This window comes from Seriola aureovittata, chromosome 3 (assembly GCF_021018895.1).
Source record: "Seriola aureovittata isolate HTS-2021-v1 ecotype China chromosome 3, ASM2101889v1, whole genome shotgun sequence".
Classification (NCBI taxonomy): domain Eukaryota; kingdom Metazoa; phylum Chordata; class Actinopteri; order Carangiformes; family Carangidae; genus Seriola; species Seriola aureovittata.
The window spans coordinates 6,674,300-6,699,776 of NC_079366.1; the positions used below are offsets into that span (position 1 = coordinate 6,674,300).

The window sequence follows — 25,477 nt, forward strand, 5'->3', positions numbered from 1 at the left end:
AGTTATTTGTCATTGCTCTATGCTAATCCTGACATTATAGCTGTGAATTAGCATTTATGTTGGATTCCATTCATTTGCAGATGAATAAAAGCTTCATTATAAAACAGAGCAAAGATTATCACCTGGAACCGAAAATGCCAGGTTGTTTTGAAATACCATTTAGTGAGACAGGGTCAGAGTAAATATATAACTGGGTTTTCCCTCAGGGGAAGAAAAAGAGTGAGTATTCTAAAATAAATCACAGCTGTTTTCACCTATTTTGAAACGACCAGCTGCATTTATTTTGAGTGCTCTCAAGTCACCATTAAATAGAAAACGAGACTATGATGAAAGATTTTTCCCTTTGCGTTTCTGCTCATCTCTGTCTACTGTCTATTTTCCCCCAGGCATCACAGTGCTGCTGTCTCTGACGGTATTCATGTTACTGGTAGCAGAAATCATGCCTGCCACTTCAGACTCTGTTCCTCTGATTGGTAAGACACTCTCCTGCGCTAATTACTGCTCAGTTTAATGATCTTTTGACTTTGAAAGTGATGAAAAAGAAAAAAAAACAATTATAGTGGGTCACAAAATAATCAAAGTATATCTCCCAAACAGATATTTGTGATAGACATTTGCTTAAAAACTTAGAAAGAAAGAATTAGTTTGACATAAATACATACTTTCTTACCCGGGATTGGTTGAAAATACAGTATGTCCCCCTGTTAGGTTAGAAGAGGGAAACACTTAGCCCAGGGGTCTGAAACCTTTACTATTAAAAGAGCCATTTTTGCATTTTTGGCCCCTCTACTACAAATAAAAATCATCTGAAGCCACAAAACCTATTCAACCCTTAAAATTAAGATAACATAGCGTTAAAGTTTTATATATAGTTACACTATACTTAAAGGAACTATAGGTTATTGCATTTATGATATTATAGAATTACAAAAAAAACTATTGACATTTTATTGCTGTTTTTACCTTATAACAAAGGAAAACACCAAACTCTAATGAATAGGAGAAAAAACACTGGCATGTATATGCCTACTTCTAAATAAAACAGAACCCCCTCTTAACCCCTAAAACTTACTAATGAACACAAATTTTATTTTTTACACTGTTTTTGTACAAATTAAAAAAAACAAGAGAATGTGTATTAGGAAGTTTTAATTTTTTATTACCTATGAATGAAGCCAGGCTAGCTGTTTTCCTCTGTTTACAGTCTTTGTTCTAAGCTAGCCTAACAATCTGTGAAGGGACTTTGGTGTAGTGGCTACACAGTTGATTACAACTTCCATGTAGATCATGTAGACTAATGCACACTGCAAAGTTGGAAAGTCTACAGGAGTCATATGATTTCATTATTTTCAACCCATTCACGTGTGTGGGGAGCCAACAGGAAGTCAGCTGGCTCGGACAGCAGAAGTCTCAGATTTGCATGCTCTAAACTGGCTGGGCTGGACAAGGACATTTATGAAGCAGATTTTCAATGTTGTTCCATTCAAATTTTCCTCATTTTCTGTTTGTGCTGTTTGGTATTGAGTTTACGTATACACTAGCTATTATGAGGTTTTTGGAGTATCCTGCTTATATTTTGCACATGTAAACAGCTTATCCTGGTTTCATAAACCTGGGTAAGATCTTATCCTGGATTTGAGAAACCTAGACACCTTTTCCAGGTTTCTGAACCATTTCACAGGCTGATATGAAATCAAAACAGGTCAATGCAGACAGGAGCAGAATAATTCAAGCTGGGAGTTTAACTCCATCCCAGGCCACCCCGTTCATGCAAACAATCAGACTGCTAATTTTGTTTGTAAAACCTATTTGTTGATGTACCCGGTACCAGACGAAATGTGGCCACTATGTTCCTCTTGGAAGAAAATGATCTACATTAGGAAAAACAAATTTTTTTAGCAGCAGTCCAATTGTTATCCTGTTGTATAAAAGCAATATCACACTCGAGGTCACAATGTTGTACAGAATATCAGCATGGCTGTGATCGCCTGCGGCCTCATACCTATGACCATATCACAGCCGTGCTCATATTCAGTACAACATCACTCCCTCTCGTATGATAACGCTTAATAGCTAATCAAAACAGGATAATGCTCAAAGGATACTAATGGATCTGTAAATGCTATCACTGATGTTCTCATCTAACTTCCTGCAACAAAAGTGAAAAATGGTTATTCACAAAATGTTGATGTAATCAATTAAGACCATATATTAGAGCAAATTGGTACATTGAAATGAGACGAAGTCTGAGGAAGTGGTCCACGTTGAAACTCAAGATATAAAAAACATAAAAACAGTTGGCGCTGATGCAGGATGTGAAGATCACGCTAAGCATATGACACAAAGAGAGTTGCATTGTATAAGACCATACTGATACAGACCAGAAGAGACGGGGCAGTCAGCCATGAGATGAGCGGGGAGGCTGCAGACAGAGATGCTGCTCAGCATCATTTGGCAGCTCAGTGACAGAAAACGAAACCATTAACAAACTTGCCTTTACTGGAGTAGACGTATTAACCCAGTGCAGATGGAGCAGAACTAATAGATTGAAGACAAAATAAAATGCATTTGCTCTGACAGGTTTACACACAGCTGCTATTATGCTTCGACATGGAAATGTATACAGAATAATTTGATTGGTCCACCTTTCTGTGAGGTCGCTGACATCACAGCTGGATCAAAATGAAAAATGAGGGGGACATATCACATGTTTGTGTGTATTAGGGTCTGTGTGTGTGTGTGTGTGTGTGTGTGCCAGTAGGATAGCGTGCTTGCCCACATGCACGTGTTATACATTTTCATTTCTCTGTGGCTTGCAGTGCCTTCAAGCCTGTGTGTGTGTGTGTGTGTATGTGTTTTGGCTGGTTTGTAAATTAGGAAACAAAATGTTAGTCATCCTCCAACCAGCCCCTGTGGTGTTATGACCTTAGGTTTGTTGACAGGGATAAACTCCCCACTGAAAAACCAACCCACAGCTGGCCACAGTGCTGCCAAAATATCACGCTCACCTCTCATGTTTCCTTCTTATATGTTAATAATGTAGATACACGAGCTTTTAATTTACAATTCACTGTTGCATTTCAGATAACAGGCTATGATTTCTCTTTGTTACACTGTGTTAATTGTTGTCTATCCCAAATGGAAATTGTTGTGCTTTACTTATGTGTTCTTCTCCTCTTCAGCTCAGTACTTTGCTAGTACCATGATGATTGTGGGCTTGTCTGTGGTGGTAACAGTCCTGGTACTACAGTTCCATCACCATGATCCCCATGGAGGGAAGATGCCTAAATGGGTAGGTTAACAATGATTTTATTTTATAATTAATTCTCACTACAAACTTAAAAAAGAGAATAGTCAATTCTGATTTGTCCTACACAGTGTATCAATTTCAATTAACCAAACTATTTCCACATATTGGCACAGTCAACTACGAATTGAGGCTTTTACTAGACGATGGCTCCCTTTTGTTGGAGGTATAAGGTGACATTTATTCAAAGGTTGACAAATGTGTTAACACAATGGTTTGACTAAAAGAGCTTTTATGAGCAAGCATGTGTTAACAACACTTTATTTTATCTGTTCGTAATCTGCATTCAAACTCAGAATTGTGAGGTTATGTTAAGCTGTGTAGTTACATACATTTTTTGTATGTTTTATTTCTAAGGATTTATTTTATTTTAAGGTTGATAAAGCTTTTGATTAATACTTAGATTATATACTGTATATATACACTGTTGCTCATAAAGTTGGAATAAAATATTTTTTACCTCTTTCCATGAAATGATTGTGAAAATGTGATTTATTCTTGACAGATAAAGTGTATATCTTCTCAAAACTTTAGTAGTCAATCTCTTCCAAACATATCACAATGAAAATGAAACCACAATTAACCTGAAAACAAAATAATTGCAACTTTATGGGCAACAATAATATACTATTATACACCATACAGTTATCAAGAAATAATGCACTGTGCAGCATCAAGTGAAATTTCTACCTTTCACTCTGTTTTTCTTTTTCATTCATGTCTTCGCCTGTACTCTAACACAACCTTTCCTCCCTTTCTCTTTCCCCCAACTCTCTACCTACTCTTGTTTCTTTATCCAGGTTCGAGTCATCCTCCTCAACTGGTGTGCTTGGTTTCTCCGCATGAAGAAGCCTGGAGAGGAAACCAAAACAGCTGTGAGCTCTAGGAGCCCCCCAAACTACAAGTACTCCCATCCTCCTCCTCACCACACCAGCACCAGCAGCATTCAGATGAGCACCATACCTGGCCAGGCATCCACCCAGTCAACCACGACCAATGGGAGCATGAACCTGTACTTTGGCTACCACTCAATGGGCACAGACAGCCCTGCTTTCCCACCGAGCACAGATTCAGGTGTGGTGGTGTGCGGCGGCGGTGGTGGAGGAGGAGTTGGCCACCCTAACAGCTCATCCCCACACGACATCCATTCAGAGCAGACGCGGACATTACTGCTGGAGCAGGTCCCGGAAATTTCCCAGATCCTGGAGGAAGTGCAGTACATTGCGAGGCGCTTCCGAGAGCAGGATGAGGGAGAGGCGATCTGCAGCGAGTGGAAGTTTGCGGCGGCGGTGGTGGATAGGTTATGCCTGGTGGCCTTCTCGCTCTTCTCCATCATCTGCACCTTCACCATTCTCATGTCGGCTCCCAATTTCATTGAGGCTGTGTCCAAAGACTTCACATAATTCTGATATCTTCCCTCTCTGAGAGGAGAGAAGAGAGGCAAGGCTAACATTAAGAAAAATCCTGACACAATTAGAACTGTGCCACACAAGCTTCCCTGCTTCTGCTGTGTGAAGTACCACAAGATCCAGATGTTTTAAGTGTTACAAGTTACAGTACTTTGAAACCAAACTTTTCCTTCTTTCTTCACATACAGTATTTGTCAGTAATATCTGGGTGTATTTGGGTATAACCGGGGTGATGTGTTTTTAACCATTTCAAGGTGGCTGTCCTCGCGAACACCTTACATAAAATATGCCATGTAGGAGGTTGAGGCTACATGCAGTAGTTAATTATGTACAAACTCACACTAATGCACTTTTCATCTGTATCCCTGCTGCACCACATCATTTACCTCCCATCACATGCACTTCATGTCTCATCAAATACACTTCCTACCTTTCCAGCCCTTCCTTTTCTGCTCCGTTCCCCACCATAGTGCTTCTCATCTTCTAGAAACATCTCAGTATCTTCAGCTGTTACACACAGTTCAGTCAATAAACGGTTTTAGAAATCATTTTTTCAGTCCTGTATTCTAGTAATGCTAGTGTTTTGTATTCTGTAAATAAATCCTACATCTTACTTTACATCTTACTTTATAAATGTGGTGAGATGAGATTATGTCTTTTCTATTGAGTGACTTTACCGGGAGCTAGTGACATGTTGACCCACAGCACTGTACATCTTCTCTTCAAACTAGAACTGCAACTTATGATTATTTTCATTTTCAACACAGAAGGTGACCAGATTCAGATTGCTTGTTTTATCCAACAGCCCAAAACTTTCAGAAGCAAACAAAAATTATGAAAATATTCGCATTTACTTTTTTCACGTATGCACAGACAAGATTGTTTCTTTCTCACCTCTTTCCAGTCACCCTTATTTCCTTGCCCTTCATTTTTTTGCCACCAGTCTTCTCATTTCCTTCATGCACAGCACAGCTCAGGTCCAGGTCCTGTATCTATAAAGTCACACTTAACAGCAACATATAAGACATTTACAGTTTTGCTCTTTCTAAGTCAATTTAATAGACCACGAAGTGACCTCAGAAAGGGATCTCCTAACAGCCTCCGTCCCTTATGCTAAACAGTATATAGTGTGGTTAGCATATGATACTCTGTGGCTATTTGTAATTCACTCACATTAGTTCACAATGCATTTATCTTTTGAGAGTAATTCAATGTTTATCTGACAATGTGTTGCTGTATTAAACTCCTTGATGATCGGAGCAACGATTAACAGACAATATTTGTTTTGTGTGAGGGATTTTTAAATGTGTTCTGAAAGGATATCACCCCAGTAGGGATGCATTTGAAACTAATCTCTTGTAGTGCAGAGTGCTTTGTGTTTTTACTCTCTAATACTCAGCAAAAAGGCAAACATTTTCTTCTCTAATCTCTAGTAACAACATGAGGATTACTGGGTGACCTTATGTAACAGATTTGTGTTAAACCTTGTCTCTTCTCACCACCCGAGTGTCCTCTGTGATCCTCAGTGGGACAAGACATGTGTGAATTCCCACTTTTACACACACAACTGAACTCACAGACCTGTCTGACTAGACACTTGGCCATTTTAAGTGACGTTTTGAGAGGAAAGGCGAGGAATAAAAGCAGCATCATACAGTTCAATGTGTGACTGCTACAGGAATAGTCACTGAAATTGAATTCATGCTGTTACAGCTAATCAATAGGCTGAGTACAGACTAATAGCTGCCACCTGATGAATCCAACACAGTAAAGCGTTTAAATGTCATATCCTCTCATAATGGACAAACAGGAGGAGGTCAAGCCAATGCTAGCTGCAGTACATTGCAAAACTCATTGTGTGGACAATGTTCTTTTATTTTTCAAGATTCAATAATCTTTATAAGTCTAACCTAGATGTGATATTTACATTTGGTTTAAGCATCTCAAATATAAACAGTTTTTCACAAAAATGTAATGCAATGCTAGCAGAGCCATTGTTGTACTTGAAGGAACAAGTTGACATTTTGGGTTTCTTGACGAGGGTTAGATGACAAGATCGACACCACCACATATACGAAGCTACAGTTAGCAGCTGTGGTTAGTATAGCTTAGCATAAAGGCAACCAGCCGAGACTCCAGGAAATCACTTCACCCAGCCAAGAAATAATTAGTGAGCTTTAGAGGTGCAGGGAGATGGATTTTGTTACCTTTGGACAGTGTCAGGCTAGTTGTTTACCTCTGTTTCCAATCTTTATGCTAAGCTAGGCTAAGTAGCTGCTGGTTGTAGTTTCCTATCTAATCCTATCTAATCTAATCTAATTGTTACCACAAGAGTGGTAACAATCTTCTCGTCTTACTCTTAGCAAGGAAGCAAATAAGCCTATTTCTTTTCCTTCAATACTGGTCAGTTTGCACATCGTGTTTGTAGATTGTGAGTTTCAGGGGTTACTGCAGGTGAAAACAGAGTACTAAGATTTCATGATCTGAGAGAACAAAACTGTTTGTTTTTTTCCACAGAAACCATGCTGGGTTTATTGTTTTGCTTGTCAAAGTTCATGTGAACAGAAGTGAAGGATGCTGCTGTAAGTATGTTGCATAATAGATCAAGGAATAATGCAAAACCTTGATCGGTGACTCATCTAGGAGAATATGGACACTGAAGATGTAAAGACATATAGTATATGAGACCAGGGATAAGTGTCTATATACTGTACATGTGACTTGGCCCGACAACTCATGACAGCCAGTTATGTAGATATTCTCTGAGATGACCTCACCCTTTTCTATTGTTACTTACTCTTGTTGATGTGTATTCAGCATTTTTTAGGTTTCCACATGAGAAGCATTAATGGCACAGATAGTGTGCCAAAAAGAAGAATGATGCTGATTCTGAAATGAGACTGTAATGAAAACATGAAGAAGACATTCTGCTACTTTGAAGCTGAAGCCAAACAAGTAGCTCAAAAAGCAAAAATGTGAGATTGTTTTGACAAATATTGAAAAGTGAGGGTGTCACTGTCTGCTTTTCCCATCCCATCACAGGCTTTTTTTTAGTTCAATCAACAGTGTTGTATTTTGGTCAACTTGAGTGTCTTTTTCTTTGTGGTCTGTGCCTCTCTGCTCAGTATGATTCATTCTCCTTTAAAGGATGTACATACATGCTCACTGTACATGACTATTTTGCGAAAAATAAACAAGACATGTGCTAATTGATTGCCTTTGAGTGGCTGACATGCTGCAATTCATGCTATAATTCACTAAAAAATACGACTGACGATGCTTTCACTGACAAAAGTTGTCAGACCGGCCTCATTCCTCTCTTGAGGTGTCTGAGTTATAGTAGTGTTACTGCTGTGAATCTAATTGGACGGCAGTGTAATGACAGCTTGTCATCTGATGTGCCTGGTTAATCAGAGCGTGTGATTCTCATGGTATTTTGTTCACATATGTGTAATATGTCAGCTTTTAAGGAAATAGACAACATTTTGGGAAACACACTTATTCACTCTCGTGCCAAGTTAGATGTGAACAATGGCAAAAATAGTTTTGTGTGTGTGTGTGTGTGTGTGTATTTGTGTGGACTGGTCTACAAAGTGATACAATAAGTTTGAAAAAGTTTCAACAACAGCATGTGTTGATTTATGAAACCAGGCAGCTCCGTGGACTGAATGTTTTTTTTTTTTTGTTCCTTTTTTTTGATTGACAAACAAGAACTGACACATTTTCTCTATTTCAACACTGACTCAGTTGATTCTATTTAAATAATTCAGCATTCCACGGTTCCCTTTCTTGGGAACAGTATTGGTATATGGTGTATGCGCATGTAGCCAGGTACACTGAAGTTGACTTCGCAAAGTTGTACTACAAGCATCTCTGCACCCAGAGCTGAGAGGTTAATCTGAGCTCAGATATGAGAACATGCAACACACAGTGTTCAGCCAGCAGCAGCATAGCAACCTTTCTCATTTCCCAGCAGGAATGAATGACTGAGATAGACCAAGTCAGGGGAGATCCAATCTCCTTACTGATATTAGTCAGGACGTTTGGTGGCTTACACACACACACACACACACACACACACACACACACACACACACACACACACACACACACACACACACACACACACACACACACACACACACACACACACACACACACACACACACACACACACACCATGGTGCTCACCAGAGTGATGACATGTTCAAATTGGTCAAATCTAATCTCAGGCTTCACTACACACAGACAGACAGCTGTTGGTGGTTAGAATTGCACCACTCCCTGTCACCCCATGCAAACACATACACACAAATGCACAAACCTTCCATTTGCAGACAGTGCTGGGAGCTGACATGGCCAGTGTCCCTGCTCCACCCTTCCCTGCAGACTGTCCCACTGTTGCGTCCCTTTTTCTGGTCCTAAGATGGAGCAGACCACCTGGGTTGTAAAGCGGGAGGGGGGTTATGCAATCCTGGTGAATAATGTTTGCTCTGTTTGGTGGCACTGTTGGTGCCAGGTCAGCTGGAAGAGATCTCAGCGGACTTTGTGCAGTTAGTGTAATGTAAAGACCACACACCTGCCCCTCCTGTGAGATATATATGGCCGTGTAGAATACTTGCCTGCGTGCAGACACCCTTCTGGTTTTCAGGTGGGGACTCTGTACTAGTTCACACAGTACTGACCACGTGGCCATTAAACCTGACCCACCTATTACGTAGCTACCTATTACTGAGGTAGAGGTCTTCTGTACAGTCACAGCCTTGAACACTGTTCAATCTGACCAGTATGGCTTGTCATTTAGCTCCGTGTTCTGCATACAAAACATGAATATGAGTCAGAATCATTATTATTATCCATCCATGCATACACTTGGCCAGAAGTCGTTATTTAAAAAAAAAGTTGTTTGACATTTTGAGAATTATGTTTATTCCCCCTTCTCACCAATATCAATGCCACTCTCATGTTTGTACGCTAAATATGAAGGTACAACCAGCAGCTGTGTCTGAATCCTGGAATCAGGGGGAAACAGCTAGTTTGAATCATCTCATCTAACGGATTTCTGAAAATGTCGAACTACTCCTTTAAATTTGACTCAAGGAATCATGATAATATTTGACTATATGGTCAAAAACCTGAAAGTCGCTGCTGTGGTGGGACTTTTAACAACCCATGTGACCTACACAGTCTCATATGATAAATGCAAACACTAACACATCACACATTTTCTGTTCAGCTCAAATGATTAAAATCATTAAACCAAAATGACACATCTCTCCAGTGAGAGCCCGTGGCTGACCCACTGTCAGTCTGTGCTTTTCATCATTACAAACATGTTGATTAGTTGTCAGAGATTCTGTCCTCACTGTCCTACAGCTGGTGTCATCAGCTATGTGTGATTTATGTCTGAAATCATTTTTTAAATCTCCGCTCTTCCTTTTCTTTCCCCCTTATAAAAGTAAAAAATCTCAATTTTCCATTGGACGCATCTGTTGCAGACATCAACCTTGTCCCCTTCCCTCTGACTTAATCCACTGGGATGGAAGTGTGTGTGTGTGTGATGATAAAACACTGTTAATCTGGTTTCAGAGTGACTGGAGCATATAATCTCATTTACTCCTTCACCCCCCCTCCTTTCATTAGGTCTCCTATCTTAATAACAGTACAGTACATTCACAGTTATTCATAGTGCATAATCTTAGCTCATAAAAGGATTGATTGGGAAAGGAGGTTAATAAAGGAGGTTAGGAGGTCAGTGAATGCTGCTGATGATGCAAGAGTTGCAGAAAATCATGCATGTGTGAGGTTATTTGTGCAGTCATTGTATATGCACTAGTTGGAGCAAATTGCACAAAATTACAAGTGAAATGGAAAATTGAGCTGGATAACTGTGCTTTTCCAATGCAGGGAAAACATTTTAGTGCATAAACTTACTAAAACTATGTCTGTTTTCATTACCAATGATGATCTGTGTGAAGGCCAGATTAATACATAGAAAGGGTTCACCTCTGCACTGACATGTCCTGATGAAGAGTACTTAAAAGCCCCTGCAAAGCCAGACAACTCATCACCATTTACAGCTTTAGCGAAGCAGTGGCATGTCACGTACTGCATCTGCCTGTGCTACAGCTTCCAAACCTGCACAAAAATGGACAGAGAAGTTAGTGCAAAGGTCTGTACAAATGAGACAGTGACGGACAGAGGGACAGGTAGCAGGGAGATGACAGATACTGGAGATAAAAAAAACAAACAGCAAGAGTAAATGAAAAACAGAAAAAGACTGTAAAAATGAAATGGAAAATAGGAGTTAGAACCTCATAAAAGCATAGCTTAGCTTAGCATAAAGACTGGAAACCAAAGGTACCAAAATCTGCCTACCACCACCAGCCCAGAAACAGTATGGCACATTATTTCCTTAATAGTGCCACTCCATCTTAACAGGTGGTCAACGATATTCTTGTTGATGTAAAATCTCATTTATTCCAATGCTTTTCTCGATGAATAAATTATCTTTTTCTCTACAGCGTTGTGAGCAACAGCAGTGTTTTTTTCTGTGCTGCTTTTCCCCAGGTTGATGTTAAATCTAATGTTTTGATATGCCCATTCCTATTTGCCGTTACCGCAGCAATAAGGTGTGGAGAAGGTAGTATGTGTGACAAAGATTGAATGTGTCTGCACCGTGCCCCACTACTGCAGTGGGTGTATTTAATGTGTTTGAAGACCCATATTTTACATGTTTGCACTGCATGCCCTAAGGGACACAAATAGGCTGCTGATGTGTGTGGGGGCTGTGGCGGAAACATTTCATCATTTGATGATCATCACTCCTTCTCCTGTCTCAGCTCAGCGCTCTAAGATAGCTTATCTCTTTTTTTCTTTGTGAACCATTAACAGCCATGTGTCTGTCTACCTACAGTATCTCCACTAATCCATCTACTGGGTGTATTCTGCCATCCATCCCTCTGTCTTTTCTCTCCCCAAGGCTACATGTGTACTGTAAATTTCACTAAGCACATTCATCCAATGACTTACTGCATAGTGTGAACAGAGCTCTCCAGTATGGAGAGTCTAGTACACTGTGTTTATGCTGTGGAGACAGAATGTCTCATCTTCAGAAATCTGGATGTACTGCACTGCTCTCATCAAGTGTCAGCAGGATAAGACTTTGTTGCTGTGTATAACTGATACACAAGTGTTCGCAGGAAGCAGACAGATCAGTAGCCACAAACTCAAAGATGTTTATTACACTGTATATGAAGTAAGTGCACTTTCAGCATAAGTCATGTCTGTGAAAATCTTTATAAATAATTCCAGAAAAGTTACATCATTACTTCAAGTTTGTGCATAGAGGTAAAGGCTTCAGTCACATTTAAAATTCCTTTTTGTCCTTGAATAAAAACTTAATCATCCAACTGGCACAAGAGAGCAGAGCCTTTTGATATCCAATAGTCGCTGGGTCGCTGGGAGGGAAGCATTACTGTCACAACAAAATTAGTCGAGTGACCTGCAAGAAGACAAAAAGGAAGGGTGATGAAGAATCCTAACAAAAATACAATTCTCATAATAATAACTCTTAAAACAAGGGCATCTATCGAGGTATATTTCCATGCCCCTCAAACATGAACCCCTGTCTGCTGGGTCAGTATAACAGGTTTCGGCTAAAATGTCTTAAAAAGTAAAATTGTCGAGAGTGAAGTAAACCATTATGTAATAAGGGTTCCTGTTTGGATCCAGCACATACCAGTGGTGGACAGAGTACCGGCTCTGGCTGAGGTCTTGTACAGAGGAGCGTGGTAGAGGTCAGGCTCAGGCACGTAGTTCTGCTGTGGCTCAAAGTGCACCACCGGCAGCATGGCGTTCATCACTCGAGGTAGTGCATCCTCAATCACCATGTTGTCATCGTCCCAGCGACTGGAATCCATGAACATGCCGTGCACAAGCACGCCGTCCTGCAGCTCTGGTAACTGTTGTACCCAAAAATGGATGAAGCAGTGGTGAGTCAAAGAAACATATTCACAGCAAGCAGTCCTCTTGTTTGAATTCCTCATCGTCTCTTGCGTTTTCATAATAACTTATATAACAGTGTTGCTTAATATGCTTTCACACTCATGACTGTTCTCACCCTGTCATTGCTCCTGGGTTACCAACAAAAATACATTTTATTTGCCTTTGCAGAATCTTTATACAGCCATTTTCCCTAAGCTTTAGGGATTTATTTTTATTAGCAGTCACTTATGATATTCTCATTAAACTCTCAGCAAGAAAGCGAATGAGCCTAGTTCCCAAAATGTCAAACTATTTCAACAAGTAAAACTTGTAGTTCATGAACTCTATTTAAGCTGAGAACACATCTGAAGACTATTTTAAATGAGAGAAAAAAACCCACCCATAATAAATGACTTCAACACACATACATGCTCAAAATTAGAAAAGAACACATATTGAATGACTGTTTAAAGACATTAGGGAACAGACTTAATGACTGTAGGCGGTTCTGTTGTATCACTAGACAACCCATTCAAATCCTCCAAATACTTCTGTGTGACTGTACAAACAATCAACATTTTGCTGTATTTATTGCAGAAATGAAAGGTCGAAGCTCAGGCAAAAAACGTTTGGGTGAGATAGTTGATTAAAGGAAATGAACAACGGATTTATAAATTCTGCAGTGAGAATTTGAGGTGAGCTGGGATAAAGTCAGCTGAGCTGTAGGTTTGCAAAGAAGCCTGGATAAAAATACACTGCACAATTTTAGTGTCTGCTTAATGTTGACTTATATTTTTTGTATTACCTCTGTTATTAGCCATAACAATCATCTGAAGGTAAGAGATCCGATTCTTAAAGCAAACAACCTGCCCTCTCCAGTACCTCAACATCCATATCCAGTTCAGTGTTGCTGGGCAGAGTTCGCAGAGCCTCAGAGACTGCTAGCTGGTCCCTGTAAACTGGCACCATGTTGAAGCGGAAGTTGAGCTCATCAATGGGTAAATTGTAGTGCCTTGCATGATTCTGCAGCACCCCTACAGGCCAGAAACACACATTTCATTATGTTCTTTTACAAGATCTAAAAAAGTTAAACAGTGGTTAATCCCATTATTTTCATGCATACTTGAATTGGTCAAAATGATCAGAGATTCTGGGAGATATTATAGCAGTTTTAAAATTGGTCTTACTGCTATGGTTCATTAAAACATGGAAGATATTTTTTTACCAGTCAGAAAACCCTGAGGGAAGAAAAATCCTGAGATCCAGAAAGATTTGGGCTGACCACATGTGATCCAAGTCTAGTAAGAGAGGAGTCGAGAGAGAAAAGAGAGATGTAAATTCATTTTTGTATCTTTAAATAACTAAGCTTATTTAATGGTTGTGTTCAGTGTTAAACAAGCCACGGCGCATTACATCTGTCCTGTTACTTATGGGACCTGAAAGTGACTCAGTGACTCGACTTGTACTGGCAGAGTGAGACGATTTCTCTCTCCTGAGGTAGTGAACATGTGCAGTCTGACTCAGCGGCTACCCATCATCACTTTATGAACTAATGCAACTCTCCCCAGTTTGTCCCTTTTGTGTGTGCGAGAGTGAATTTCAGTGATTTTGCAACACACATGTTCAAACCAGTCTTACGGAAGAACAGCTTAAGTCAGGGGAGATGAACCAAACGCTGGGAGAGGGTGTATGGGGAAATGTGAGATAGAGAGAGAGAGAGAGAAAGATAGAGAGAGGTCTGTGCCTCAGGGAAGAACACAAAATAATTGTATTATCAGTGCTTTTCAACTAAATGAGATAATACACACATACATTTTCTCCCATGTTTTCACTCATCTCTGACTAATTGTTATGCTTTTCAGTTCTCTTTATTCATTTTTTCCTTCATTTTAAACAACCTATCTGTACAGCTCAGTGTTAGCAAGTGGATAATTCACACAGACACACAATCATTCAAATGTGTGTGTTTGAGTGAAAACCTGGATGAAGGAGGTCCTGAGGGCCAGGTCCCTGACCCAGGAGGCCAGGGTTTTGAGAGAAGGGTAGGCGGAGTTTGCCCAGTGGGTGGGGACCTGATTGTTCAAGAAGCTTGTGTAGATACGGTCCATCTCTTCTGACATCACCACAAGACCTGCAATGGCTTTCTCCAGAGTGATAAGAGACATCTGGAAAACAAACAGAATCACACTCACAGACAGGTAGTGAACAGAACAAAAAAAATCTCTAAAAAATGCTATTTATTTCTGATATTTACAATATAACTTTTTATTCAATTCAAACATGGGTGTTCATGTGTGATATGTATTTCACCCTGAGCACTTTCAGCAGTTTGTTAAATCGGTCTACTTCCTGCCCCAACACAGTTGTGAGGGAGTTAAGGCGGCCATTTTCATCTCGTACAAACAGAGCTTCCACTGCTTCATCCATGTCCAGACGCTCTGCACACAGAGAGACAGGGAGATATTACAGTGTTAGATATTAAGTTTGACAACAATGACCATAATGTATGTGTGTGTGTATCTCTGTGTGTGTTTGTACCTGGCAGTTTGGCAAGTATAGATTCAGCCAGCTCGCAGACTATCTCATCATTACTTTTAGCTCCATGTTGGGCTGAAGAGCGAGGATTAACGTCCATTATGGTGTTGATTAGAGTCATGGTTTCTTGGCGCTGTGGGGGCGCGCGCACACAGGCACGCAGACACACACACACACACACACGCAGACACACACACACGCAGACACACACACACACACACACACACACACACACACACACACATACACACACACACACACACACACACACACACACACACTCTGCTGTAGAATCCTTGTTTATTGACATTTTACCATTGCACTCTCATGGAGTAGAGATAGAAACTGTACACACAGTTCCACATCATATCATAAATAATGACATTTACTGGATAAAATGAGATAATCAGTACATCATTTCTGCAAAGCACACAAACAAATGGGAAGCAAAGAAGTCAGTTGGTTTACGACAGTTCATACAATTCTAGCATAACCAGCAGACCAACAGAATTTTTTTTTTTAATTTTGTACGTTTTTTCCGTAAGATATTACTATTATTATTGAGTACTAATATTATAGTATCAGTACTGTTCCTCACCTGGAAGGCCAGGTTGGCATTCTCATGCATGCCAAAGACCTCAGGATCATCTATGATTGGAAGACTCTCAATATACTTCTTATATTGCTCAAGTTCATCTGTCTCAGGGGCATAGTAGATACCTTAACACACACAGGAATCCAAAGAAAATATATATAAATATAGTATATGAGCATGCACTGTAACAAATGGACTTTTGGATACACATACACACTTGCTGTATGATTGTGTATGTGTTTTGTTCATGTATATATCTACAGTGAGAAAAGTGGGGGGTTTAGAATGCAAAGCACCTGAGGAGGAGTATATGTAGCCATGTTCCAGAGTTTTAGGGGAAAAGAAGCCTTTGAGGATTGTCCTGAGGCAACGCTGATCCCAGGCATCGGTCACTCTGCCTCCATATGTGATCTCACCTGGCGAGACAGACACAAAGACCACATAACATTGCATCAGCTACAGCAGCACTGCTGTGTAACTTCAAGGATGCTGTCGTTTTAATGACCATCTATGCTTTTGTCCCAGTTTGAGTTCAAGCCTGCAGTGCCACATTCAAATTATTAAAAACTACATTCAGAATCATTTACATTTACTCATAGAGTAAATAGATACTAATAGGTAGATACTTTTATCCAAAGCAACTTACAAGTGAGGGACAAAACTAAAGCGTCAGTAGACGCACCGCAAAGGAGACTTTGAAGTGAGTATTAAGTACTAAATCTGTTCAATAAGACAAAGTGCAAGGAGATCAGGTAAAGAAGTGCAATGAAAGTATACAGTTGTCAAGAGATTCTTGAAGATAGAGAGGGACGCCTGAGCTTTGATAGCATTCGGTAGCTTGATCCACCATCAGGGAACCACAAACAAGAACAAACATGATAAAACAGACATAAAAAGTTTATGAAATTTAAATATGGGTGGATGACTATCAAGTAAACAATGTCAGGATAAAGCAAAGATGAAAAAACATTTCAGGCTACAGTTTTACCAACATTTACAGAACTACTGACAGATACACTGTATACAGTGCGAGACTGCCAAATGTGTTTCTTTTGATTCTCCTGTCCTTCTCTCTTCTTCTCAGCTGGGCAAGTTCATATTGCGACTTTCACCTCATAACCAAGACCAAGGGTGAAACAGCTATTTTTGATGCCTACTTTTTTCTCTCTCTCTTGGGGCAAATTATTGATGTGCATATTTATTCATAATATGATATATATATATATATATATATATATAAGCCAGTGTCTATGCATATAGATGGATGCGTTTATATTAGCCATATGTTGAGTTTTTTCACTTAACATTTGACATTTTTTATCTTTATTTATAAAATAATATATATTATTACCTTTTCAACCTACAGTGCGCTTTTCTATGAATTGCATATTAAATGCAATTCATAAAAATGACAGAGAGCCGTACAGGGGCACTGGACAGTCCAGATAGAAAATATTAAACTGACAAACCAGACTGGCTAAAAGGTAGCTTAACAGTTTGTCCCTCTTCATTCACGTCATGTAAAAAGCCACAAATAATAGCGTATGCCTCTCAAAGGACCAAAGGCTGGTTGAAATTTCAGCAGTGATGTCTCCAGCTCTTTGACACACTCATGTAATAATGTACAGCAAAGAGATTTAATCATGAGTGTACCTATAAGGCAATGACATGAAGACAGACGAGAGGACAGGAATTGTGAAAAGATAGGCGTGACTGGAAGGTATAGTACATATTACCACAGAGGAAGATCATTTTAAAATTATATTTAACATTTAACTATTAAACAGTTAAATGATACTTTCTGTTAAGCCCATACAGTTATGTAAGACTGTAAGGAGGGGAGGGAATAATGAGACACATCTCTGCTGAAGCTCTTAATAAGCGGCAGGCATGGTAAAGCACCAGAAGAGAAGAACTGCTCCTTCTAAAAGAGGAAAGGCAATATCATGCTTGGTTTGAGTCCAAATTCTTTCCCTCATAGAGTGCGTGTAGCTCTGGCTCATAAGGACTGTTAGAATTAAGGATTAAACTAATAACACAGTAGTGTGATAACAACAATGAGAGACATCAATTAGATGCGGCGGGCTCCACTGAGACAAAACGCAGCACATAATCATTTGGAGGTGTAATTGAAAACCAGATTAGGGAAATAAATGAACTTTAGAGATATGATGGGTTTTGTTAATGAAAGAAATCCCTCCTCTTCTTCGTAATAACTTTGAAGATATCGGTTATGGAAGTCCAGGACAAACAATATTAAACTGAGATAATTACATTCAACTGAAACTTCATTTGTGTCCATAAGGATGCCCAAGAAATAAGACAGAAATAAAATTACATTTGAAAAAGGTTTTCAGTCTCATGTTTGAAAATTCACCATTATTGCAATTATTGGTAAAAATTAAAATAATACTTCAATAAATAAAACCTCATTAACAAATAAGTTTAAATTCTAAAGCATTAACCCTGCTATGATGATAAAATTGAGTGTTAAATATGATGTTCAAATTGCTAACAATGAAGACACAAAACTCTGTGGATGTGTTTCAATTTTAAAAGAAAATAAAATGTAAATTTGAATTTTCCTTTTAATACTGTCAGGATTTCTGCCAGATTTGTGAAAACTGTCAAAGTAGATCATCAGAATTGATGAGCAAGATATGAAAACCTTTTCATTTATTTTTTTTACAGAAATGTGCCACAGATATAAACTCAGTAGCTAAAACTTGTGCAGTCTAATACAAGCCCTGCAATAAATAATAAATAATTCCTTCATGAAGACTATAATGTTCACTTTGGTTGGAACCGTTCTAGAGGAGGGTTAATCTAACTTTATTGTTACTGACAGGTGTTATTTCGACTACCCTCGTTAAGTATATGGGGTGGACACCTCCATGTACCATGATAAATGCTGCGATTTGTCAAACTCTTTCATATTACATGACAGTACCACAGTGGTTTGATTTCTTTATCTGCTGTGTGTTTTGGAAACATCTGTTCTTTTCATTTTATTTCTATAAACTCCCAGTCAAGAGGAAGAGAGCAGTGAAATGTTGAGTGAGAGCTCAATGAACACTGGACCACAACTGCAGAAGTGAAATCATGTTGTAGAACTGTCCTGCTTTGTGATATCAGCCAATATTGTACTTTCCCCATTTCATTTAAAGCTGGAAATGTGTGTGTTGTTGACGAAACAACATTGCTCTGTCTGTACCACACAAGGGCAACACAATAAACATGGCAGCAGACATGGTGATAAAATAATAATGTTTCCATTCACACCTCCTGCATGTTTAAAGCCAGACAATCTCAAGTTCCATGTAATGGTTTGCAATGCTTTTGTAGCGTGGTGCAGAGTGAAGCTGCCCTCCACTACACATTTAATTTGAAGTCTTTTATTTTGTTCTGTAAAGAGCAAACATATACTTTATTATCACCGTTCGCCACACACACAGTGATTTCGGACTCAAGTGTGTGCTTCGATATTTGAACACAGAAAAATTATGAACATCTACACTAACATCCAAACAATAAATCACGTCCGTTGTATTGCTAATCCGGACCATTTTCATCATGTACATTCAATATCAACTTGTTTTTCGAATACACAGTCAGCCAATCATGTATACCAAACATTGTCAAATTAATCAAATCAACCATGTATCTATTTTAAGTTATTTATGTACTCTCCATCCTCCCACTCGCTTGAGGTAACTAAGCAACCAGTCCCAACAGCCGTTTTCGGTACGTTACTTTCGCTGACCAATTAACGTTTATAAACAATACCACATATAACGCAACCGGGACCATAAACTACGACACAACATATTCACCCCTCAATTATACAATTCTAACTCTCCCTTCTTACCTGTAAAGAGCAAACATATACTTTATTATCACCGTTCGCCACACACACACACACAGTGATTTCGGACTCAAGTGTGTGCTCTCGTTCTCGGAACGTGTTCACGCGAGACTTCCCTTGTCCCTGAACACACACAGTGTAGCGAACGCGCTCATCCTGCTGGTCGGAGTTAGACACATACTGCTACATTCATATACATTTTTCAAACAATAAACAAACCTTTTCTTACCATAAAACACAGACAATTTTAACCACACTCTGAACATGAGCTGTACCAAACGGAAACCATGTCAAACATGTAAATAATAATAATAATAATAATGTAGGTATATTAACCCACTGATGGCTCTGTATGCCACACTCTCCCCCCCAATAATAAATGTCTCCAGACATTTCAGATACCCAAAGTGTACCTTTTCACACATTGAAATATTTTTTTTTTTTTTTTTTTTCACTGAAAACATGGTATTACTTATTTTAAAGTGGCACTTGACATTCAATTCAATTAGTACCCATTTATCAAAGTATCTGACCCATTTCGGCCTATACCACTAAACATCAGTTACTGTACTCTGGACCCCAATCAGGTCAATTCTCAAATGTAACAGAACTCATATTGGCCTCAGTTCTCTTAGTCTGTTACCAGTCTCTTTGTTTGTACAGTATCAGTTCAATATGTTTCTCCTGGAATTGTCTCTTCTTCACAGTCCATAGAATTTCACCATTCTACTTTTCAGAGTCCATTTTCTCTGAGTTAGAGTAATGTTCGTGTAATGTGAGTTCAATCCGTTACTCCAATGTCTAGTGATGCCCACGGTCGCCACATGACCGGTGGGCTGCAGGCTGGGGACATACTCACGACGCGTAGACTCTCAGCACCCGCTCCCACCCACGTCGGCTCACCCAAGGTGTTGTAGGTCAGCATCTGGGGACGGTGCCTGTGTCGCTGCGGGTAGTTGGTCATTGGAGGAGGATCAGGATCAGGATCATCTTCCTCTGATGGCTCTTGTAGACTTTCCCCGGGCTCAGCGTCGTTTTCACCATCTCCATCAGCTGTGACGCCTCTGTTGTCAGTCTCTGCTTCCTCTTGAGCAACTGTTGCATCTTCCAGATCTGGTGCTCCGTCTTGCATCGTCAGAGCTGGTGCAAACGGCTCTGCCTCTGGATTCAAGACTACAGCTTTCTGACTTTGTTCTTGGTCGTATGGGAAATGACACACCAGCTCAACTTCCTCACTGCTTTCACTGTCTGAGTCTTCTTCTGGTTCGCTGATTTGGTGTTGTCTTGTTCTTGTCCGTGTCCGTCTTTTCCTCTCTTGTTTTGCAGGGGCAGGTTCCGGTTTCTCTAAGGGCAGACTGTCACATGGGAGTAGGAGGTTCCTGTGCAACACACGACTCTTACCTCCTCCCTCTGGTGCTACTTCATACACCGGGCTGTCACTGCTCCTTCTCTTCACCACCACATGCACTTTGGTTTCCCAGTAGGACCGCAGTTTACCAGGGCCGCCCCTCTCTGACAGGTTACGCACGAGCACCCGTCCCCCAGGTTGCAGGTCGGCTCCATGTGCTCTTCTGTCATAGCCTTTCTTGCCTCGTAGAGCTTCTCGGGCCGCTGTTTTGGATGCGATCTCATAGGCTTGTCGCATTCGATTTTGCCAGTTCTGTACATATTCAGTGTAAGTCTCTTTTGCCTCTCTGGACTGTAGGTTGAACAGCAGGTCAACTGGCAAGCGGGGTGACCTTCCATAGAGCAAATAGTAGGGAGAGAACCCTGTGACCCCACTGCGGGTGCAGTTGTATGCGTGCACCAGTTTTGTCAATGAGCTCTTCCAGTCAGCCTTTTGTTCACTTGTGAGGGTGCGGAGCATTGATAAGATTGTTCTATTGAACCGTTCACACTTCCCGTTGCCTTGGGGGTGGTAACATGTTGTGTGGGACCCCCGCACGTCACAGCTCTTCTGTAGTTGGTCCATCAGCTGGTTATCAAATTCTCTCCCCATGTCATGGTGAATTCTCTCTGGAAATCCGACGCGGAGTGCAAAATCATTGAACAGTTTGTCAACAACAGTTTTGGCAGCCTTGTTTTTCGTGGCGTAGGCTTGGGCGAAACCAGTGAAATGATCGATCACAATAAGAATGTATTCGAACCCCTGTTTGCATGTCTCTAAGTGTAAAAAGTCAATGCATACAAGCTCACCTGGGCGTGTTGTGACAATGGTTGTCATGGGTGCACGGGTTGCTTTGTGAGGTCGCTTTTCCTTGAGACACTCACACTCTTGGGTGACAAAGTGTTCTATGTCCGAGTACATACGGGCCCAATAGAATCGATCTTGTATCAGGTTCCAAGTCCTCTCGACCCCAAGATGTCCCATTTCTCTGTGAAGCTCGTGGAATACTGTTTGACGATGCTCTTTTGGGAGGATAAGCTGTTGTTTCTCTCCTGCTTTCCTAAAGAGAATTCCCTCCTCATTGACATACAACTTTGCCCACTGTCTCATTAATACTCTGACGCCCGCCGGTTCTGCTTTGAGAGCTCTCCTGGACGGGTGCTGATTTTCCCTCTTATAATGCAGAACTTGGCCTATGACAGGATCTCTTTCCTGACTGTCTCGTATCTGTTCTGGTGTCAGGGACTTGGTTCGAGGGTGTGCTCTCGCATCTCTCACTAAATCTAGGGTTTCTATGGGGACTGTTGCTACCCAGACCGGGGGGGTGTCTCCCTGCACGCAGACTCCCTGCACTGCTGCACTGAACACTTCCTGACCCACCTCCTCTGTACACTGTGTCATAAACGCATTTATGTCTAAAGGCATGCGGGATAGGCCATCCGCATCTGCGTTACTTTTTCCCGGCCTATACTTAATGGAAAAATCAAACTCGGACAGCTCACCCACCCACCTATGACCTGTAGCATTTAGCTTAGCTGTTGAGAGGATATAGGTTAAGGGATTGTTATCTGTATATACTACAAACTGTGGGGCATGATACAGATAATCTCGAAAACATTCACATATTGCCCATTTTAGTGCTAAAAATTCTAATTTCCCTGAGTGCATGTGATAGTTCTTTTCAGGTGGCGTTAGAGTCCTGGACCCGTAGCCTATAACTACCATATTGCCATTCTGTCTCTGATAAAGTACTGCTCCCAATCCCTCCTGGGATGCGTCTGTGTGGAGGACGAATGGTTGGGTCATCTCTGGGTACCCCAGAACGGGAGGCTCTATCAGCTTGTCTATGAGAGAGTTCAATGTCTTTTGGTGGTCCTCTGTCCACTGTATAGGAGTGTTAGGGGGGAGGTTACCTTTCTTCCTGGTGGTGGCCCTGACCTTCTCTCTGTTCAGTTGATCAGGTGTTGTTGAGAGCAGCTGGTAGAGAGGCTGGGCTATTCTGGAGAAGTTTGGGATGTAGGTTCGGTAGTATGAGAGGAATCCCATTACTCTTCTCAGCTCCCTCACTGTTGTAGGCGCTTTCTCCTTCAAGGCTTGGACTGGGGCCACCTCAGATGGGTCCATAGTGTAGCCTTCTCCAGACACCAACCGTCCCAGAAATCTCACCTTCCTCTTCAACACTTCGCACTTGCGGGGGCTGAGTTTAACCCCGTGCTCCTGATATCTCTGTAATACAGTCCTCAGGTTCTCAATGTGGTCCTCCAAGCTTGGGCTATGGACCAGATTGTCGTCCAGATATGGTTGACACATGACATCTCTCAAGCCACGCAAACAGTCTTCCATGTTCCTCTGGAATTCCGCGGGCGCTGCACTCAACCCAAACGGGATTCAGACCCACTGGTACAGGCCCCAGGGGGTTATGAAAGCGGTCAGGGGCTGGCTTTCCCTGTCCAGGAACCCCTGGTGATAAGCCTTCCCCTGGTCCAGTACGGAGAACCAGGAGCTGCCAGTGAGAGAGTCAAGCATGTCTTGGATTCTGGGTATAGGGTGGCGATCAGGGACTGACTTTTTGTTCAGCTCCCTGTAGTCACAACACAATCTTAAAGTTCCATCCTTCTTTCGCACACACACGACCGGTGAGGTGTACGGAGAGTGTGAAGGAGTAATCCAGCCCCGATTCAACAAGTCCTGGATATACTCTTTCACTTCCTGGTGTAGTGGCTTTGGGACTGCCATGTACGTTTTTCTTACTGGGGTGGTGTCGTGCAGTGTGATGTGGAGTTTCAGTGAGGGGATTGAGCCGATGTCGTCATCGTCGTATGCAAACGCGTGACACTCCTCTCTCAGCAACTATTTTGTGATCCTCCTTTGCTCCTCGTTCAGGTGACTAAGGTCGACCGGAGGGTCCCACCAGGCGGGTTTATGTTTTTTTGAGTTGTCACCGTCTGGGACTGATGCTGTGTTATTTGGTGGCTTTAATCCCTGTCCTCTGGTTATCTGTTCAACACTGGCCGCGTAAGCAGTTTTGACCGTTTGCAGGTGACCAAAAACAGTGCGCAGGGTCAGGGTTACACTGTGTTTGTTTGTGTTGGCGATGGGGACGGGTATATAACCTGACCTTTTTCTGGGGACACTGACTAGACCTTCCTCTATCACTACGCCCTCTGGCAATGTCGGCTCTTCACTTGGGACTAGAAGTAGGTCTTGGCCATGATACTGAGCCCCAGTGTTGGCATTAACATACACTGTGGTGACTTGTTCAGCGCCTAGAGTAAGTGTTCTGTTACCTGTGTGTACAATTCCTACATCTTCCTCACTAACAGGGGCATGGATAAGCTGAAGCACTGCTTGTGTTGTCTTGACTGTTATCTGAAAGGCTTGACACACAGTATGGATGGTCTCTGTCTTTGCTGTCTGACTACCCTCTCCTGTTATTTCTTCTATCACATTGTAGCCAATTATGGGCTCTGCTGCTACGTTTGGGTCACTTGACACTAAAATAGGTACTAGAAGTGGCTTTGTAATGGCGGATTCTTTCCCTAGTCTAAACTCTACCTCCACCCAGCTCATGAAGGGGATCTCAGTCTGGTTGGCTGCCACTCCCAATAAAATGTCTGAGCCCAACAGTTCACTGAGAGGTCGCACCGTGCTGTGTTGTAAGTGCAGCTTTCTCCATTCTTCATTAATGATGGTCGCCTGAGCGCCTGAGTCCCATAATGCTACTACTGGAACCGTGTCCAGCGTGCAATGGACAGTGTGTCTCTTTGCAATCAACTTGATGAGTCTTTCCTTGCGTCGTGGTGGGAGGTAGTTGACTGATGACATTTGAGGCGCTGCGGGAGGGGGAAAAGGTTGCTGCATGTTGAGACTGGATGATTCACGGGCTACCGAGGGTCCCGGCTCGGCAGCCCAGTCTCGTTTCCCTGCTGCTCTCTGGTCCACCGACATCCTCTGGAGAGATGCCCCTCTTGCCCACACTTAAAGCAATGTCTGCAGGAGTCACCTATCTGAGCTTCCTGACACGCCCTACAACCCCTGGGCCGACTACCGCTGGGTGTGAACATTTTCTCTGTCGGTCTAGCTTGTGTGGCCTCCACTGTCTGTAACATCAACTTTTTAAGTTCTAGAACCTCAGCCTTGAGTGCTTCAATTGGGTCTGTCTCTGTTTTGGGTCCCTGACTTTTCTTACTCTTCCCCCCTGCTTCACGGTGAGTAACAGTATCAACTGCCGCCGCTGAGGCGTCAGGTGAATACACCTCCGCCTGCACTTCACTGACTTTTGGGGGCTTGTTTATGACTGCCTTTCTCAGTTTTTGTTGTCTCTCCTGTTCTAAGTTTGCAGCCTCACTGATTCTCTCAATTAACACCTCATCTGTGACAGTACGGTTACTGA

The 25,477-nt window shown here is 41.4% G+C and overlaps 2 protein-coding genes across 2 annotated transcripts in view; one reads left to right on the plus strand and one right to left on the minus strand.

Moving 5' to 3' along the window:
• Nucleotides 1-7,925, plus strand: part of LOC130166943 (neuronal acetylcholine receptor subunit alpha-7-like) — a 48,091-nt gene extending 40,166 nt beyond the window's left edge. Inside the window, exons 8-10 of the mRNA XM_056372809.1 lie at nt 387-473; nt 3,183-3,292; nt 4,108-7,925. Of these exons, the coding sequence (XP_056228784.1) occupies nt 387-473; nt 3,183-3,292; nt 4,108-4,710 (800 nt within the window). The 3' untranslated portion in view covers nt 4,711-7,925. The remainder of the gene's footprint in view (nt 1-386; nt 474-3,182; nt 3,293-4,107) is intronic.
• A 4,009-nt stretch (nt 7,926-11,934) lies between these two features.
• Nucleotides 11,935-25,477, minus strand: part of dnah6 (dynein, axonemal, heavy chain 6) — a 60,189-nt gene continuing 46,646 nt past the window's right edge. Inside the window, exons 73-81 of the mRNA XM_056373006.1 lie at nt 16,129-16,248; nt 15,836-15,957; nt 15,241-15,370; nt 15,013-15,140; nt 14,682-14,867; nt 13,928-14,000; nt 13,585-13,736; nt 12,458-12,680; nt 11,935-12,220 (exon numbers count right to left, since the gene is read on the minus strand). Coding sequence (XP_056228981.1) covers nt 12,117-12,220; nt 12,458-12,680; nt 13,585-13,736; nt 13,928-14,000; nt 14,682-14,867; nt 15,013-15,140; nt 15,241-15,370; nt 15,836-15,957; nt 16,129-16,248 — 1,238 coding nt within the window. The 3' untranslated portion in view covers nt 11,935-12,116. The remainder of the gene's footprint in view (nt 12,221-12,457; nt 12,681-13,584; nt 13,737-13,927; nt 14,001-14,681; nt 14,868-15,012; nt 15,141-15,240; nt 15,371-15,835; nt 15,958-16,128; nt 16,249-25,477) is intronic.